At 43.4% G+C, this 16,752-nt stretch overlaps 1 protein-coding gene across 1 annotated transcript in view; it reads left to right on the top strand.

Annotated features, from left to right (window-relative positions):
• The first annotated feature begins 3,181 nt into the window (after positions 1-3,181).
• The window catches only part of btaf1 (BTAF1 RNA polymerase II, B-TFIID transcription factor-associated), a 58,605-nt gene continuing 45,034 nt past the window's right edge, over positions 3,182-16,752 (top strand). The window contains exons 1-18 of the mRNA XM_038991763.1: positions 3,182-3,569; positions 6,092-6,215; positions 6,691-6,805; positions 7,300-7,440; positions 10,292-10,500; positions 11,567-11,700; positions 11,952-12,081; positions 12,270-12,338; positions 12,490-12,579; positions 12,831-12,926; positions 13,130-13,306; positions 13,487-13,627; positions 14,306-14,430; positions 14,784-14,904; positions 15,194-15,298; positions 15,371-15,520; positions 15,846-15,991; positions 16,530-16,704. Coding sequence (XP_038847691.1) covers positions 3,556-3,569; positions 6,092-6,215; positions 6,691-6,805; positions 7,300-7,440; positions 10,292-10,500; positions 11,567-11,700; positions 11,952-12,081; positions 12,270-12,338; positions 12,490-12,579; positions 12,831-12,926; positions 13,130-13,306; positions 13,487-13,627; positions 14,306-14,430; positions 14,784-14,904; positions 15,194-15,298; positions 15,371-15,520; positions 15,846-15,991; positions 16,530-16,704 — 2,262 coding nt within the window. The 5' untranslated portion in view covers positions 3,182-3,555. The remainder of the gene's footprint in view (positions 3,570-6,091; positions 6,216-6,690; positions 6,806-7,299; positions 7,441-10,291; positions 10,501-11,566; positions 11,701-11,951; positions 12,082-12,269; positions 12,339-12,489; positions 12,580-12,830; positions 12,927-13,129; positions 13,307-13,486; positions 13,628-14,305; positions 14,431-14,783; positions 14,905-15,193; positions 15,299-15,370; positions 15,521-15,845; positions 15,992-16,529; positions 16,705-16,752) is intronic.

Raw genomic sequence — 16,752 nt, 5'->3', positions numbered from 1 at the left:
CAACTTATTGTGGGAAGCTTGTGGAAGGCTACCCGAAACGTTTGACCCAAGTTAAACAATATAAAGGCAATGCTACCAAATACTAATTGAGTGTATGTAAACGTCTGACCCACTAGGAATGTGATGAAAGAAATAACATCTGAAATAAATCATTCTCTACTATTATTCTGACATTTCACATTCTTAAAATAAACTGGTGATCCTAACTGACCTAAGACAGGGCATTTTTACTAGGATTAAATGTCAGAAATTGTGAAAAACTGAGTTTAAATGTATTTGGCTAAGGTGAATTTAAACTTCCGACTTCAACTTTAGGTAAAATATAATTTTTAATACATATATGGATGTATAATATCACAGCCATCTTTGTACAATTTCCACCAAATGCATATTCTTCATTATTGTTGGGTTACTTGTTGTGAGAGTGTATCAGTGGTAGGTTCATTCTTCTCCAACTCATCAAATTTATGGCAGAAGAAGAGATAGGCTTCTTCCTTTGAGCATGACTTCAAAGAGAAAAGCAACAAAGGCAGTCCAGATAAGAGAAATGCACTCTCATTTAAGTTAGTCTGTAGCAAATCAATAGTACAACCAAACAATGAAAGCCAGACACAATACGGTGGTCAGTAATGTCTGTAATTTTTTATTGTTTTTATTTAACAAATTCTTATTTACAATGACGGCCTACCCCGGCCAAACCCGGACGACGCTGTGCCAATTGTGCGCCGCCCTATGGGACTCCCAATCATGGCCGGTTGTGATACAGCCTAGATTCGAAGCACTGAAATGCGCTGCCTTAGACCGCTGCGCCACTTGGGAGCCATAATGCAAAAATGACAAGACCTGTATTTTCCCTACCTGCTCATCAGCAATTTGAGGTTCTTTTATTCTCACTTCTTTTGATTTTACATTGAAGAGTTTTTCACTAGATGAGGAAACATAAGAAGAATGACAAGACCAGCCTGTTCACATATCATGATTATAGCGTCTATTGAGGATTGATAGACTGACTCTAACCACAACTAGATATCTCGCCTTGTATTCCTGGAGCATGAGTCTACCTCTTTCTTGACTTCAGATGAGCCTGATATGAGGGTGCTGTGGTATCACTCTCAAATTTGGTCAACAAGTAAACAGACACACAACAACAACAACAACAACAACAATCAAATGCACAATTCGCTACTGAAAATGATTTTTTAAAAGCAGTATGCCAAATGCCAATACCCCATTCTTGGATGTGTACTCCATCTTGAAGTTGAAGCTTTTCCTTATTCTCTTTAGCGATCCTCGAAACAAATGCCAGATGGATGTGTCATCCAGAAGTGTTTCACTAGTGCCAAGCGATAGCCTATTTCTTCAAGAGTCACCTTGAATTTGAGCAAAAATGAGATAGGCATTTCTTAAATTCAGTTAAATACCCACTAACCTCTTCTAGTGAGACCTGGCCGCCAAGTCACCATGGTGGCCAAACTAAAACAAACTAGAACGAACACTTAAACAAACTCTGACAAAATACCAGTAATACAATCATGGTTACATTGTAGGAAAATAAGTAGCTAGCTAGACTCTCAACACAGATGAAAGGGGTTAGTTAGCTAGCTAGTTATCATATTTGTCTCAGTATAGCTAGCTAGTTTGCTAGTTAGGTTCCTGCCAAATGCATAATGCTAGCTAGCTAGAATTTGATAGGCTTTTCTTCAGACAGCTCCCTCACTGTTGCTAGATAGCAGCTGATTCTATACTATACCCAACAAAAGTCTGAGATTTCTTCCCCATAATTCCACTTCGCCATAATTTCACTGCTCCACTGTGTTAGCTAGCTATGGCCATCTATTGCCAGACCAGACAGTGTGCGCTAAATAAACAGTATCCTCTTTGCATGAGCCTGGCACTGAAAGTTTCAGCACTGGTCAGCTCCTGATGCTGAAACTCAGCTATGACAGCTGGTGGCTGCTTGCTGAAATAATAATTTTTGTGAAATGTACAAATTTAGCAGCTGGACACTTCAAAAATGAATACATTTGAGCTAGACCATTTTTTTGAAAGATGCGACTTTGTGACTCACAAGAAAAGTTTTAAAGACTTTATTGGTGATGAAGCTTTGATGGACAGTTACATTAACTGTATTATTTATTTTATCACCATGAGGTTTGAGTTGCAACAGGTTGGTTTCATAGAGTGAGTAACATACTGTACCTTTCCAAATCAAATCAAATGTTATTGGTCACATACACATATTTAGCAGATGTGAGTGCGGGTGTAGCGAATTGCTTGTGTTCCTAGCTCCACCAGTGCAGTAGTATCTAAAAACGATTAACAACAAAACACACAAATCTAAAAGTAAAAGAATGGAATATATAAATATTAGATTGAGCAATGTCGGAGTGGCATTGACAAAAATATAGTAGAATAGAATACAGTATATACATATGAGATGAGTAAAGCAGTATGTAAACATTATTAAAGTGACTAGTGTTCCATTATTAAAGTGGCCAGTGATTCCAAGTCTATGTATATAGGGCGGCAGCCTCTGAGGTACAGGGTTGCCTAACTGGGTGGAAGCCGGCTAGTGATGGCTATTAAACAGTCTGATGGCCTTGAGATAGAAGCTGTTTTTCAGTCTCTCGGTCCCAACTTTGATGCACCTGTACTTACCTCGCCTTCTGGATAACAGTGAACAGGCCGTGGTTCGGGTGGTTGATGTGCTTGAAGATCTTTTTGGCATTCCTGTGACATCGGGTGCTGTAGGTGTCCTGGAAGGCAGGTAGTTTGCCACCGGTGATTTGTTGGGCAGACCACACCACCCTCTGGAGAGCACTGCGGTTGCGGGCATTGCAGTTGCCATACCAGGCGATGATACAGCCCGAAAGGATGCTCTCAACTGTGCATCTAAAAGTTTGTCATGATTTTAGGGGCCAAGACTAATTTCTTCAGCCTCCTGAGGTTGAACAGGCACTGTTGGTAAAGGTTCTCTGTTGAATGACAGGCGCGTGGGAGGGCTTTTGTCAATTAGAAAGGGGAAACAAGTAATTCTTGCGAGGATTTCTTTTCTTTTTTTTGCCGCTTTGTGCACTTCCTCTTTAATGTGCTTTTCGATTGGTCGCTGAAATTACTTGTAACCAATCAGCTGGCGCCTGCTATGGAGGAAGGAATAAATGCAAGATGGCTCCTCATATAAAATCAGCCTCCTGGGTTCCCTTTAGCGAACACAAAAATTACTCTTTAAATCTTATTAGATTAAAGTACTTATCTGGGAGTAGTTCAGAAGGTTAATACCAGGTTTAGGGTGATATAAGTTTAATAAATTACATTTTTCGGAGGAAGAAATTATTGAAGAGACAAGAGGGACCTACTTTGAAGACCTGATTTGATGAACTCATTTCGACAGGTTTCGGGTGGTGAGCTGTGAGAGGAGACGCACTAGCGGCCTCCCTTGCTAGGCTAGCTAGCGCTTTGGATTAGCGTCAAGTAAAGCGGATAACTTTAAATAAATGATCGCTCCTGTTCAATACGGATCACAAAAGAGCACATTTACACATTAAATTAATCGTCATGGCCGTTTCAAGGTGAGATTCCCTAACTATGTATTTACTATATATCCAATATTAACTTAGCCACTACTTATCTAGCTTGTTAGCATGAACAAGCAATGGCATGGTGTTGATGGCTAGCTAGCCTAACACACAACGGCCGGTGGTGGTTCACGATATCGGCCCAACCGCGCTTGGGTTCATGGCATGCGTTTTTCAACTAGGTAACGTTAGTTCTAGCCAAACAAGTTTTAACTACCTAAGTTTTATATAGCAAGTTTAGCCAGCCAGTTTACTACTGAGTTACTAGCTACAAAAACGACAGCAATTCCTAATTAGCTAACGTTAAGTAGATACATTTAGTTAGTTGCCAGCAGACCTGTCACATGCAATTGATCATGATAATATGGTCTTAAAGACATGTTACCTTTTAGCTGTTACTTGATGTGCCATCTGCTTGCGAACGTGCCAATATGTCATCTTGTGAATTTAGATTATCGCTCATTTTTCATCCAGAGATTTATTTTGGTGAGATTACTTTCCCAAACGTATGATTATTGTAGGGTGGTTTGTTTCACGCGTGTCATATCCAGCATGTGTAAATGAGTTTGCTCTAAAACAATGGTTTCTGATCTTAATCTCATGTGGCAGGTAGCCTAGTGGTTAGAGCGTTGGGCCAGTAACCCGAAAGGTTGCTGGATCGAATCCCCGAGCTGAAACGGTAGAAATCTGTCGTTCTGCCCCTGAGCAAGGCAGTTAACCCATTGTTCCCCGGGATGGATGTCGATTAAGGCAGGCCCAACACCTTCAGAGGGGTTGGGTTAAATGCAGAAGACACATTTTAGTTGATGGCATTCAGTTCGGGTTTGCAAGAGGATGCATATTTGAAACCTTCAGCTAATGCATTAGTGGGGGATTTGGCTCTGGTTAGCCCCTGCAGCCTTAATACATGCACGCTATATAGGCCGTACACTCAATTGGCAGTGTCGTCGTCCCCCCCTACAAAACAGCCTGAATTCTTCAGAGACGTTCCAGCCAGAAGAGGACTGGACACTGCTCAGAGCCTGGTTCCTCTCTTGGTTTCTTCCTTGGTTTCGGCCTTTCTAGGGAGTTTTTCCTAGCCATCGTGCTTCTACACATGCATTGCTTGCTATTTGGTGTTTTAGGCTGGGTTTCTGTACAGCACTTTGTGAAATCGGCTGATTTAAAAAGGCCTTTATAAATAAAGTTTGATTGGTCCATGCTGACGCGATGGCATCACGCAGTTGCTGCAGATTGGACACGGTACATTCATGCTGCGCACAGCCAGCTCCATCTCATCCCAAAGATGCTCTATTGGGTTTGAGGTCTCTGGACTGCGATGGCAACTCAAGAAAACAGAACTTGCTGTCATGTTCCAGGCAATATTTTTCCACTCAATTGTCCAGTGTTGGTGATTGCCTGCCCACTGGAGCCCCTTATTGTTTTTAGCTGATAGGAGTGGAACCTGGTGTGGTTGTCTGCTGCAATAGCCCATTTGTGACAAGGATCAACAAGTTGTGTGCTCTGAGATACCGATCTGCACACCACTGTTGTACTACACCGTTATTTATCGGTTTGTGGCCTGCCTGTTAGCTTGCACGATTCTTGCCATTCGCCTTTGACCTCTCTCAACGAGCTGTTTTTGCCCACAGGACTGCCACTGACTGGATGTTTTTTGTTTGTCGCACCATTCTCTGTAAATCATTGACACTGTCCAGGAGGCCAACCATTTCTGAGACACTGGATCTGGCACGCCTGGCACCGACGATCATACCATGCTCAGTTTCTTCGGTCACTCGTTTTGCCCATTCTAACATTCACATGACTCACTGTCTGTAGGATTGATCAATTTTTGTGAACTGGGTGGTGTACCTAATAAACTGTCCGGTGACTGTATCCATAAACGTGACTTGAAGGCTACCTGGATGCAATTATCCATTGACTGTTAGCCAGGCTCCAGACAACTTCTGGATCTTGAATTTCAATGATATGCGCTTTGTATCTGAACATCCGATTTATATTTTGATATCAAATTACCTAGTTGGTAGTACAATAACAAATCAAAACATTTCCACCTGGATCATTTGAATGCTCAAAGGGTAAAATATATATTTTTTTCTAAACTATTCCTAATCCAAACAAGATGTACCTCAATTAGTATTAGTAGTAACTGTATTAATGGGTAGCCAAGAGATGTTGGATTTGTTTTACTGAGTGGCTGGGCATGTTGCCACAGCACAGAATCTTTTTTTTTTATTTATTTTTTTAATGGCCCTCTGTTATATTTTTAGCAGAGTTGTGTTCAATACTCTTATCTCGCGCACGGTATTCTCTAGGATGTTCAAGTTCCCACTTAGGATACTGTCGACAAGACCGGAGTTCTACAATGCTCCATGGAGTTCGTTGTTCTGTTACATTTGGAAGTATAATGTTAAACTAATGCAGCTTCTCAAGTCTCTTCTCTCATATGCAATGGAGCTCAATGCATGCATAGTATATTTTCGTATCTACTTTTTTCTCCCACTCTCGTCTTCCAGGCTTGATCGTCTTTTTATCCTGCTTGACACTGGAACTACTCCGGTGACGAGGAAGGCTGCTGCTCAACAGCTGGGAGATGTAGTCAAACTCCACCCACATGAGCTCAACAACCTGTTGTCGAAGGTAAGTCTCCTCTTCCTCATGAGTGCCACAGTTGGGTCCCTATCTACACCACGGTCGTATTCATTGGGCACCAAAAGGAAGAAAAGACTGAAATAGGGAGGGACTACTTGAACTTGTCAGATTTTTTTTCTTTCATTTTGCTACATTATGTGCTAATGAATATGATCCAGGGAGTCCACACTTGTCAGCTCCCTACCTCATTGCTTGTAGTGTAGCCACAAGGGCATCCATACTTTAACCACCCATACAGATTGTCAAACCCTTCTTTACCTAGTCTGGAAAAAATCTAAATGGAGGCCCATAAAGGTCATAGACTGCTGAATAGCCCGCTGTCTTCGTTTCCTCGGCATGTTGAGGTGATTTATTAAACAAGTGGACTGTTTGATCTGGTGTAGTGCATAAGTTCCCACCATCTGATCTGAGATGTGTTACATCCTACGACTCCTGTGTTTTCTTGCTCACCCATAACCTACAGGTTTTGACATACCTGAGAAGTCCAAACTGGGACACGCGTATCGCTGCGGGTCAAGCAGTGGAGGCCATTGTGAAGAATATCCCAGAGTGGAACCCATCACCCAAGCCCAAAGAAGGTGAACCAACCTTAACCTGCCACGTTATTCACAGCCAAGTGCCTCTGTTTTGTTACACTCCTGACGGTAGGAAACAAACAAAGCCTTAACGTTCCCTTACTCACAGGATTAGCATTTTAAATGGCCTTTGTGGAACCTGTGACATTGCCTCCAGCTTTGTTTTCGCCACCAGGAATCAGTTTGAGTAGGTATGTGTGAACACACTGGCAAATGTTTGCTCTAGGTGTTATACAACTGATGTCAGAGCTGCTCTTAAGTAACCATTGACAATAGGTGATGAGTTGTGTGTATGTGTGAAGGCTTATGTTCTAACATTGAAAAGAAACACTTAAATAAACGGGTGATACCGGCAAGTGCAGTGTGCGGGTTTATCTTTTTCCTGATCTAATATTTCCCACTCAACAGCAAAGTATGGTTCCCATTCTGAATGTAAGATAACTTTCACTTTTGATTGTTGTAACTTACGGTGCTGTGGGGATGCTTGTCTCTTCCAGAGTCATGTGCGGAGGACCCGGAGGACTCCTACTCTGACCGTTTGAGTTTCTACCGTTTTGACATCTCCCGCCTCCTCAAACATGGTGCTTCTCTACTGGGTTCTGCCGGCGCTGAGTTTGAGGTCGAGGATGACAAGTCTGGTATACATCTGTTTTTTTACTTTTAACTCGTCCTACGAACATTTGTGCTCAGTAATAAGAGGCTCCTAATAGGTTGGTTTGTCTGTTATCAAGTTAAAGGAATGTTATGGAAGAATCTAGTATGTGACCACATTGCTAGGCTGTTTTCGTGCTCTTTTGTGAAAAAACCTCACTGGGCATGCCACCATAGCCTCGGAGGACAGGGTTTGGGGGGGTCATAAAATCAAATGAATTCATACATGATATCAAATTGATTAATATAAATGCCATTTTAAATACTATTAACATGGACCGTCAAGCTCTTTCATTCTCGATTTAAGGACACTTGGGGTATCAGACAAATTGTTCTAATCTTTTTATATGGCTTTATAATAGCACAGATGTCAAATCAGGTAATGCCAAATTTTAGTCTGAAGGAAGTATGTTTTGGTGTGACGAAATGTCTTTGGCATTCAACGAGAACTCATTTTCATACTAATTTCTTTCATTGCAAAATACTGCACCAAACCACTTAATGTAAAATTGCACGACTAAGATCTCTTTGGCAAAAACGTCAACTCAAATCTGTCATTCAATTATCTTAGATTAATTCTGACTATTTTGAGGAAGTGTATACTGGCTACGGTGTCTCAAAATAGACAAACGGAACTATTGCTGCTTCTTTTCTAGTTTTTCCAAGTGAAGGTCTTAAGGGAGAATGCGAGGACACTCGTTCGGCTAGCCGAACTTAAGCATGCTGACACCTTATTGTCTTTCACCAGCCATGTAGGCGGGTGGTCAGTTTGCAGGGTTCTGCAGTGCAAGCTTTGCATTTGCAAATAAAAATCAAGGTAAGTCAAGTATGCGCACATGTACGAGTTGTGATTTTATAGCAGAAATGCAGCATTAGCTGTTCAAACTATTTTTGCCATTTGTTTCATAGCTGCTAATCGCACAAGGAAATACATCTATATCCCATCTCGGGGAGCAACACTGCCTGGCCTGGGGCGCTTTGTGCACTGTGCTTATATTCATTTTTCAAAGTGAGACTTTGTCCTTGTGTTTCTTGGCTAGTTATATTTTGTTGAAGGTCTTGTTTTTCAATGTTAGTTTGAGTCTGCTTCAACTGATACCGAATAAATATTGTCTACTACTAGTCAGATCTAAAATCTCAGACTCCACACTTAACATGACTTGAGTGGCCCGTTACCATTAACCTCCCGCCCTTAAAGTGGCAGCTGAACATTTTTGGCTCATCTGATTTTTTTTTGGGGGGGGGGGGGGGTTAAGACTGGTCACAAAAATGAAATGAAATTCACCAATATATTATATAACATTTCTTCTTACAAAATCTAAGTGGCTGGTAGATTTTTCCATTTACCCGCCACAGTGGCTAGTGGACCAAGAAGTTTGTTTGCTCGGGACACCAACTATCTTTGTATGATCTTTTGTAGAGAATACATTTATTATATCATTCTGTTCAGATCTGTCACTCTGCCTTCTAAAGTGTCCTGCACAGCTTGTTATAGATGGAAACATGTCATGTGTTCCAGATTCTTTGCTTTCAGGCATGGGGTCATAGTCGCTGATAGCTCCAACCGTTCAAAAGCTAGAGCCAAATATGTAGGAAAACCATTTCGATACGAGCTAGAAACCACTGTTACCGGTCTGTTTGCTCCAGCCGCTATAGCGGATATCCAATGTTACTTCATAGGACAGTGGTTACATGAGTAAGTGGCGCGTTCAGCTGAGAAACTCATTAATTCAGATTGCCGAGAGCCGCCAATGACGTTACAGAGAGACTCGTCTCTCGAGATGCGCAATGACTATGCCTGCTGTAGGGTGTCAGGATTTATTTGTTGCATCTGCATTCTGAATCTCACTCGCAGTGCCTGGCCCTTGGTGTCAGTGACCACAGTTCAGACCATGGCTGGGTCCCAAATGGCACCATGCACTGTAGTCCCTATAAAGTCACTATTTTTGAACCAGGGCCCATATTATTTTCCTTTAGTCTATTGGATCTGTATTCTCTCGTTTGCTTTTCCATGACAATGTTATGATCCATGTGACAAGTTTGAATACAATTTTAATTCAAATGTCTCCAACCTTTTTTTTGTCCTCTCTCTCAACTTTATAGTGGTGATGTATCTTGGCTGTGTTCCCCCAGCATCCTGTAGTCATCACTCTGACTGTATTTCATCTGGTCAAGATGTTTTGGGACGGCTCATGTTTTAGTGCTCTGCTGTGAATCAACAGCCTGATCTGTAGTTCACTTCCCTACCTGCCAGTATACCTCCCTACTTATTTCCCGTAACCATAGAAATATACAGAATGACGCCTATATTTATACCCTAAGGCAGAGATGGGCAACTGGAGGCAAGCTGCCCCCCTTTTTGAAGGCCCTTTGATCAGTCGTGGTCTCAACTTTCTGTTGAGTTAGAATAGTAGAACACACGAGGTGCAATTTCGAAATGTGGTTGTGCATCAGCAGTTTCTCTAAAGCCAGTCACTGATAGTCAATTAACCCATGTCAGCTAAAAACTATTTGAAATCGCTTAGTTTGTTTAGTGGTCAGCTATCATATTAGAAACTACAAATGTATTTCTGCCCCATGGCAAAATGTGTAGAATTTCAGATTTTGTGGCCCCCATCAAAGTTGGATTGTTTCAGTGATGTGCACATTAGTCCTGTACTAAAAGGCACATTCAATGGAGATTCTGCATTGAGGGAAAAAAACTCCAGGACTAGAGGCTTAGTCTGTGTTCAGGAAACCAGCCATATGTGTCCATGTATTCTCTACATACTTTTTGTTTCTCTGTAGTTGGTGTTTTCTACAAGCTTCATACCCCATCTCTTTGCTCTCTCATGCCAGGTGAAGTGGACCCTAAGGAGCGTCTCACCCGCCAGAGGAAGCTGCTGCAGAGGAAGCTGGGACTGGACATAGGTGCCGCAATCGGCATGGACACGATGGAGCTGTTCAATGATGAGGACCTGGACACCCAGTACATCTCCACGCCCATTGGCCCTAAGGGACAGGGAGGGAAGGGCTCTGGACCCTGCTCCAGCTCCCACAACCACGTGGTGAGTCAGTCACGCTACCTCCATTTCCAACTCTCCTTTACGCTGTTATTGAGTCGGTAATTCCGTTAAATTTTGAACAGCATCCTACGAAGCTTAATACTGAGGGTTGTGTTCATTAGGCCATGCTACGAAAAATCTATAACATTTTACAACAAAAACAAAAGTGTATTTATTATTGGATAAGTCCAGGTAATCCCTCCATTTCAAAGCCTACTGAACTCCACCCAGGTAGCATCAAGTGCAGGCTACTATCCTTTCTAAGTCTGGGTTAATCTGGTCACAACAGTGGCAGACAGGGTGTGAGGCTGGGCTTAGAAGCTTGGCGTTTCTTTCAGTACCTCAAAACTTTGCCAGGTATATTTTGGACCCTTCAGTCAACGTGGCTATGCGTACCTGGACCGAGGAGGCATGCTGTAACTTGTCCAACCATGATTGGGATGTCTGGTAAGAAGACCTTGGAGTAGGTCCTGACATGCTTTGGCTCAGACTGTTTGAAAATGTTACTAGCTGTCAAATCATTGCTTCCGCCGTCCTTGTTTCCTCAATGCCTCTCAAAGCTCATTGGGGGAGAGGCTAAAGGTCCCTCAGAAAATTGAGGAAGGCATTGCGGAAACAAGGACGGAGGAAGCAAGGACGTGACCGCTAGTAACGTTTTCAGACGCGGCTATAGTCTGGGGGGAAAAACATCAGATAAATTGCAGAAAGCAAGCTTTCCATCTGAGTTGGCGTGCAGGAAACCTAGGGGTGGTGTGATGTGTCCATAACTATTTCTGGGTCTATCCTAATGATCAACTAGACCTGATGCAAAGCCAAGATGGCAGAGTTCCTGGTCAACCCCACTTATCTGACCTGCCCCTTTCAGGGTGCATGTGCTGTCTTCACTTTAGGATGTGAAGAAAACACCACATTATGCTCCCTGTCTGAGGAACAGTCTCTGTGGTCAGAGAAATGAATGACTCCCATCTTAAGATGTCTGTAGCTTATTACTTTGTCTGAAAAATATGTTTGCAATTGTTTTGTTCAATCACTAGAGACTAATGTTCAATGGTTATTGTTCCATTTTCAGCCCATGCAGGCGGCAGAGATAATAGACTCAGAGTTTCGACCAGGCATGAGCAACCGACAGAAGAACAAGGCTAAGAGGATGGCCAAGCTAGTGGCCAAGCAGCGATCCAAAGACATGGATCCCAACGAGAGAAGGTATGTCCTATTTCTTCCAAAGCTTTTTAGACAGGGTTGTGTTCATTGGGCACCAAACTGAACAAATATTTTTGAAACTGAGTGGAAGGTGTAAATGAGCATTTCTTATTGGACAAGTACAGATGGCTGTTTGCTCTAATGAACATAACCCAGGTCTTTCTGTCTTTGGTTTCCATCGGCATTGTATAATGTAGGAGATGGGTCTTTCTGAATTGGTTGACCTGAGATTATTTCCATTCTTATTTCTGTAGTAATGACAGTTTTGATGGGGAGCCCGAGGAGAAGCGCAGGAAAACTACCAACGTAGTCATCGATCAACCGGCAATGGAGCATAAAGTCTTAATCGATACTGTTCCAGACAACTCCAGCCTCTTAGACGAGGTAAGAAATGGGTCACCAACGATAAAGCTCTTATAAAGAATACAATCAATGTAAACCGTTTTACGCAGAACTTGAGAATCAATTGACTAGGCGTCTGGAGATAGAGACGGTATAGTTGAACTCCTATGAAATCAGTGTCTTTGTCCAAACGTTGAACAGTTCTGATTCGTCTTGGGCTTTATTTCCAGACCCAGGAGTGGCCCCTGGAGAGCTTCTGTGAAGAGCTCTGTAACGACCTCTTCAACCCCTCATGGGAGGTAATGACCTTCCGAGTCCTAGCAGACCTGTTCACGTCACCTGTAATCCTACAACTCCTTATGTAGTTGTCATTGTATCCATTGTATAACACATAACAGGCAGCATGTAGACTGATCTGTGAAGCTACGAGTGCTCTGATTGTGTGTCCAGATTCGTCACGGTGCAGGCACAGGCCTCAGGGAGATCCTCAAGTCTCAAGGTGCTGGAGGTGGGAAGCTGGTGGAATGCACTGCAGAACAGGTACTGTATCTGACTCCTCTGTGCTAGCCCCCCCCCCGTGCACTTTTTCGAGTTTTACCCTAGCACTACACAGTGGATTGAAATAATCAACTCATTATCAAGCTTTGATTATCTTAATCGGCTGTGTCCGGCGGTGGGGGCAGGACCTAGTTTGGGGAAACCCTGCTCTATGCAACCTCCGAACATGAATAGTTCAGTTTATCTCTAATTGATATGACCACAATAGATGGCTGACCTTTGACCTTTCCCAGATGGCGCGGCAGCACCAGGAGTGGCTGGAGGACGTGGTTATCAGGCTGCTCTGTGTCTTTGCTCTGGACCGTTTTGGAGACTTTGTCTCTGATGAGGTGTGTCTTGTAGCATACCATGCTATTGAGTGGGATGGCTGAATTACATTTAATGTTATTTATGCTCTCTGGGGTAATGTTGAAAAATTCTGACAACTTTCTAAAATGCCAGTTTACAGAATTTTGTAACCCTACTTACAGCAACGCCTGACTCATAAGCACCCGTATGTCTAACATGCAGTCTTTCTCTCCTTTCTGGTCAGGTGGTGGCTCCGGTCAGAGAGACTTGTGCCCAGACACTGGGCGTGGCCTTGCGCCACATGAATGACAGCGGCGTTGCCATGACTGTAGACATCTTGCTGAAGCTGCTGACGGAGGACCAGTGGGAGGTCCGGCACGGAGGTCTTCTGGGCATCAAGTATGCCCTGGCTGTCCGAAAGGTACCAACAACCGCCTGCTCCTGTCCTGTTTGCTTGCATCTGATGCCCACTATGCATGATGTGTGTGATCCACTATAAGTCAGTAAAACAAGTGTTTTCTACATGTGTAGACGGGACTCAATGTCTTTCTATAACTTTTTCTCTCGCTCTTTTCTTTTGCCCCCTCTTTCTCCCACTCAGGACCTGATCTCCGCTATGCTTCCGCGGGTGCTCCCTGCCATCACAGAGGGGCTGCAGGACCTGGATGATGACGTCAGAGCGGTGGCAGCCGCGGCCCTCATCCCTGTGGTGGACGGCTTTGTACAGCTACTCCCCAACAAGGTCAGACGGGAGCATCTCACCTCGGTCCCTCTCCACGTCTGGTCACCTTATCTGCCCTTTAGCCTTTCTCCAACCTCACCCCTCACCTAGTCCTATCCATCTCATGGCTTACCTTCTTGGTGTTGTGTATGTTAGCAGTTGATGTTATTCTTCAATATAACAGACCTCAAAGCAAATCAGGGGGAGGAAAATGGGTTTATTCAAAGAGAACAAATCATACAGAGATGTAGATGTTCATGCTCCCCTGTCCTCAGTGATTCTCTCCACAGAACAAAGATACAGGATGTAGTTTTATAACCATGCCCTAGCCTGTGGTTGACCAATTAAACTGGGCCAATGGCAAGTATCCTATTTCAGAAGACAAATTGCTCATTAATTCCCTAAGACAGAAAAAACACTTTACATTGATCGTTATTACTCTGGACTTTTTGTCCTCTGCGTTGTGTATTTATCTTCAAAATATTTCTACATATACTACTTCATAGTAGGGTTGTGTTCAGTAAGCACCATATGGCTACCTGGGCTTGTCCAGTAAATGCTGATTAGAGAATGCAAAGGAAAACATGAACACAGCCCAGGTAGTTCATTTGCAGAATTATTTTCTATTTTTTTCATTACCACGCTAACTGTAGCATTTTTCTCCGTTTAACTTCTGCCCGCTGTGTCTTTGTTGCTCAGGTCCCGTTCATAGTGAACACCCTGTGGGATGCTCTCCTGGAGCTGGATGACCTGACGGCCTCCACCAACAGCATCATGACCCTACTGTCCTCGCTGCTCACCTACCCCCAGGTCCGACAGTGCAGGTGAGTGTCTCCTCTCCCTTTCTGTACGGATATAACCTCTTCTCCCACTTCATCTCGAAGGGGAATTCCAATGAAGCTCTATAGTTCAAAATGTTACTCTAACAGTAGTTGTTTTAAAGAACAATTGTCTTGGAAAGTCTATGGCGTTTGATATGGCTGTGCAAAGTTCTCACCAGTGATTTTTTTTTAAACATTTTATATTTCTGGGTTCTTTTGTTTAAGAACATGGCAGTGTAGAAAGTTGTACATGTTTTTTGGGGTCATAGTACATGCAAGTCACACTAGATGTTTCAGAGGACAACTTGTGCAAGGGTTATTAACAGGCCCAACAATTTTATATTTTGTCCCTCCAGCATGCAGCAGTCCCTAACGGTCCTTGTCCCTCGGGTCTGGCCATTCCTTAGACACACCATATCATCAGTCAGACGAGCCGCATTAGAGACCCTCTTTACCTTACTATCCAAAGCTGACCAGGTGGGTTTGTAAGGGAAAGATGCCAATAGAGCCTTATGCACTAGTCTAGATCTGAGAGGATTGGATAGGTGTAAGCAATAAGGTAATAGCTCCGCCTTGCCCCCCCCCCCCCCTGATGGACTAGGGGAAAGTTTCACCATATTGCTTATACCAATCAAATCCTCTCAGATTTCAACAAGTAGGAGTCCATTTGAGATTGGGCCAGTGATTTGAAATGCTAAACTATGACTACAACTGTTTATACAATTTGGCTGATTTCATCACTGAAGTCTGTTTTGTGGCGTTGCAGAGCTGCGCGCTATGGCTCAACCAGGTCCTGCAAGACATGCTCCGACACATCTTCCAGTCTTGCATCCTGGAGAGCAATCAGGAGATCCTAGACCTCATCCAAAAGGTTTGTCACACACGCTCTATCCAGGAGGTCATATATCCTGGCTAATGTTTTTAATAAGCGCATGTCTTGTAGGTGTGGACAGAGCTGCTGCGCCAGGCCCCTCAGCAGTACGTGGTGGCAGCCAGCTGTCCCTGGATGGGCGCCTGGCTCTGCCTGATGATGCAAGCCTCTCACATCCCCATAGACATCAACATGCTGCTGGAAGTCAAGGCTCGCTGCAAGGTGAGAGGGTGGTTACTCAGTTAGGACTGACCGTTACATCAGTTACAGGTTGTTGTATTCTCAAGTGTCCTTGTACTAATGTTACACAGGGCTTCTTTATGGGATAGGTTAATGTATTTTCTCTGGTATGATGCAGTGATCCAGTTGTCTAAGGTCAGGTTCATTAGGCCACTTACATTTTTGTTAAATATTTTGCAACGGAAAACAAATGTGTTTCTTATTGGACAACCTCAGATGGTACTAGTCTCTTCCGGACAGTTATTTTCCGTTTCGTGCCTACTGACCACTTCCCAGGCTTTGACGCATGTGTTCTCTGATTTGACAGGAGAAGGCCGGAGGTAAGCCTCGCCAGGGAGCCTTGGTTCAGGTGAAGGAGACTGTTCAGGAGTATATCGCTGGGGCGGAAACTGTGACCGAGGACCCAATTACGCGGGACTATGTGGTGACACGGGCTCGCCTCATGGCTGCAAAGTTAGTCCCTCTCTTTCTATTATTCTGCATCTAATTTTGATCCCTTGCGATATTGACAAAAAACTGAGTTGACGCTATTGTTGGATCCTGAGAGACAAAGATTTAAAAACCCAACGCAGCACTGTATGGTTTCTGCAGCCAGCTGCTACTCTGGTTGGACTGTTCGTTAGTCAAGGCAAGAGCAACTCTGCATCTGGCATCGTTGGTCTCCAGGCTTCTTAAGCCTTGTTCACACTGCAGGCCTTAATGCTCAAATAATTAAAAATAATATATATATTTGAATCGGATATGCAAAAAAATTGGATTTCAGTTACTGCCAATGTGAACAAGGCTTTAGTGCCTGGAGTCCTAGTATGGTGAAAAACATTTAACACATTCCAGCATTGTTCTCATTTAACAAACCAGTATGCAAACTGAAACTTGTGTTCTCTTGACAAAAGACAAGAAAAAAAGAAATGATGGTGGAATTGCGACAAATCCAGTTACAACATTTGCACTAAGTTACTATGAATGCCTAACAATTTATTTTTCTATTCAGACTGTTGGGGGCCTTGTGTCGGTGTATGTGCGACCCGCAGGTCAACTCATCCTCACAGGACATCCGACCGGCTGAGTCGCTGGGCCAGCTGCTCCTCTTCCACCTCAACTCCAAGTCTGCCCTGCAGCGCATCGCTGTGGCCCTGGTCCTCTGTGAGTGGGCTGCTGTGCAGAAGGTAGAACCTGAGTCTGTTTTTGTAATTGTTCTGTTTGGATAGGAGTTC

The sequence above is a fragment of the Salvelinus namaycush genome, chromosome 4 (assembly GCF_016432855.1).
Source record: "Salvelinus namaycush isolate Seneca chromosome 4, SaNama_1.0, whole genome shotgun sequence".
Taxonomy (NCBI): domain Eukaryota; kingdom Metazoa; phylum Chordata; class Actinopteri; order Salmoniformes; family Salmonidae; genus Salvelinus; species Salvelinus namaycush.
The sequence above is the reverse complement of the archived record's forward strand: the minus strand, read 5'-3'. Positions and strand labels throughout refer to the sequence as shown.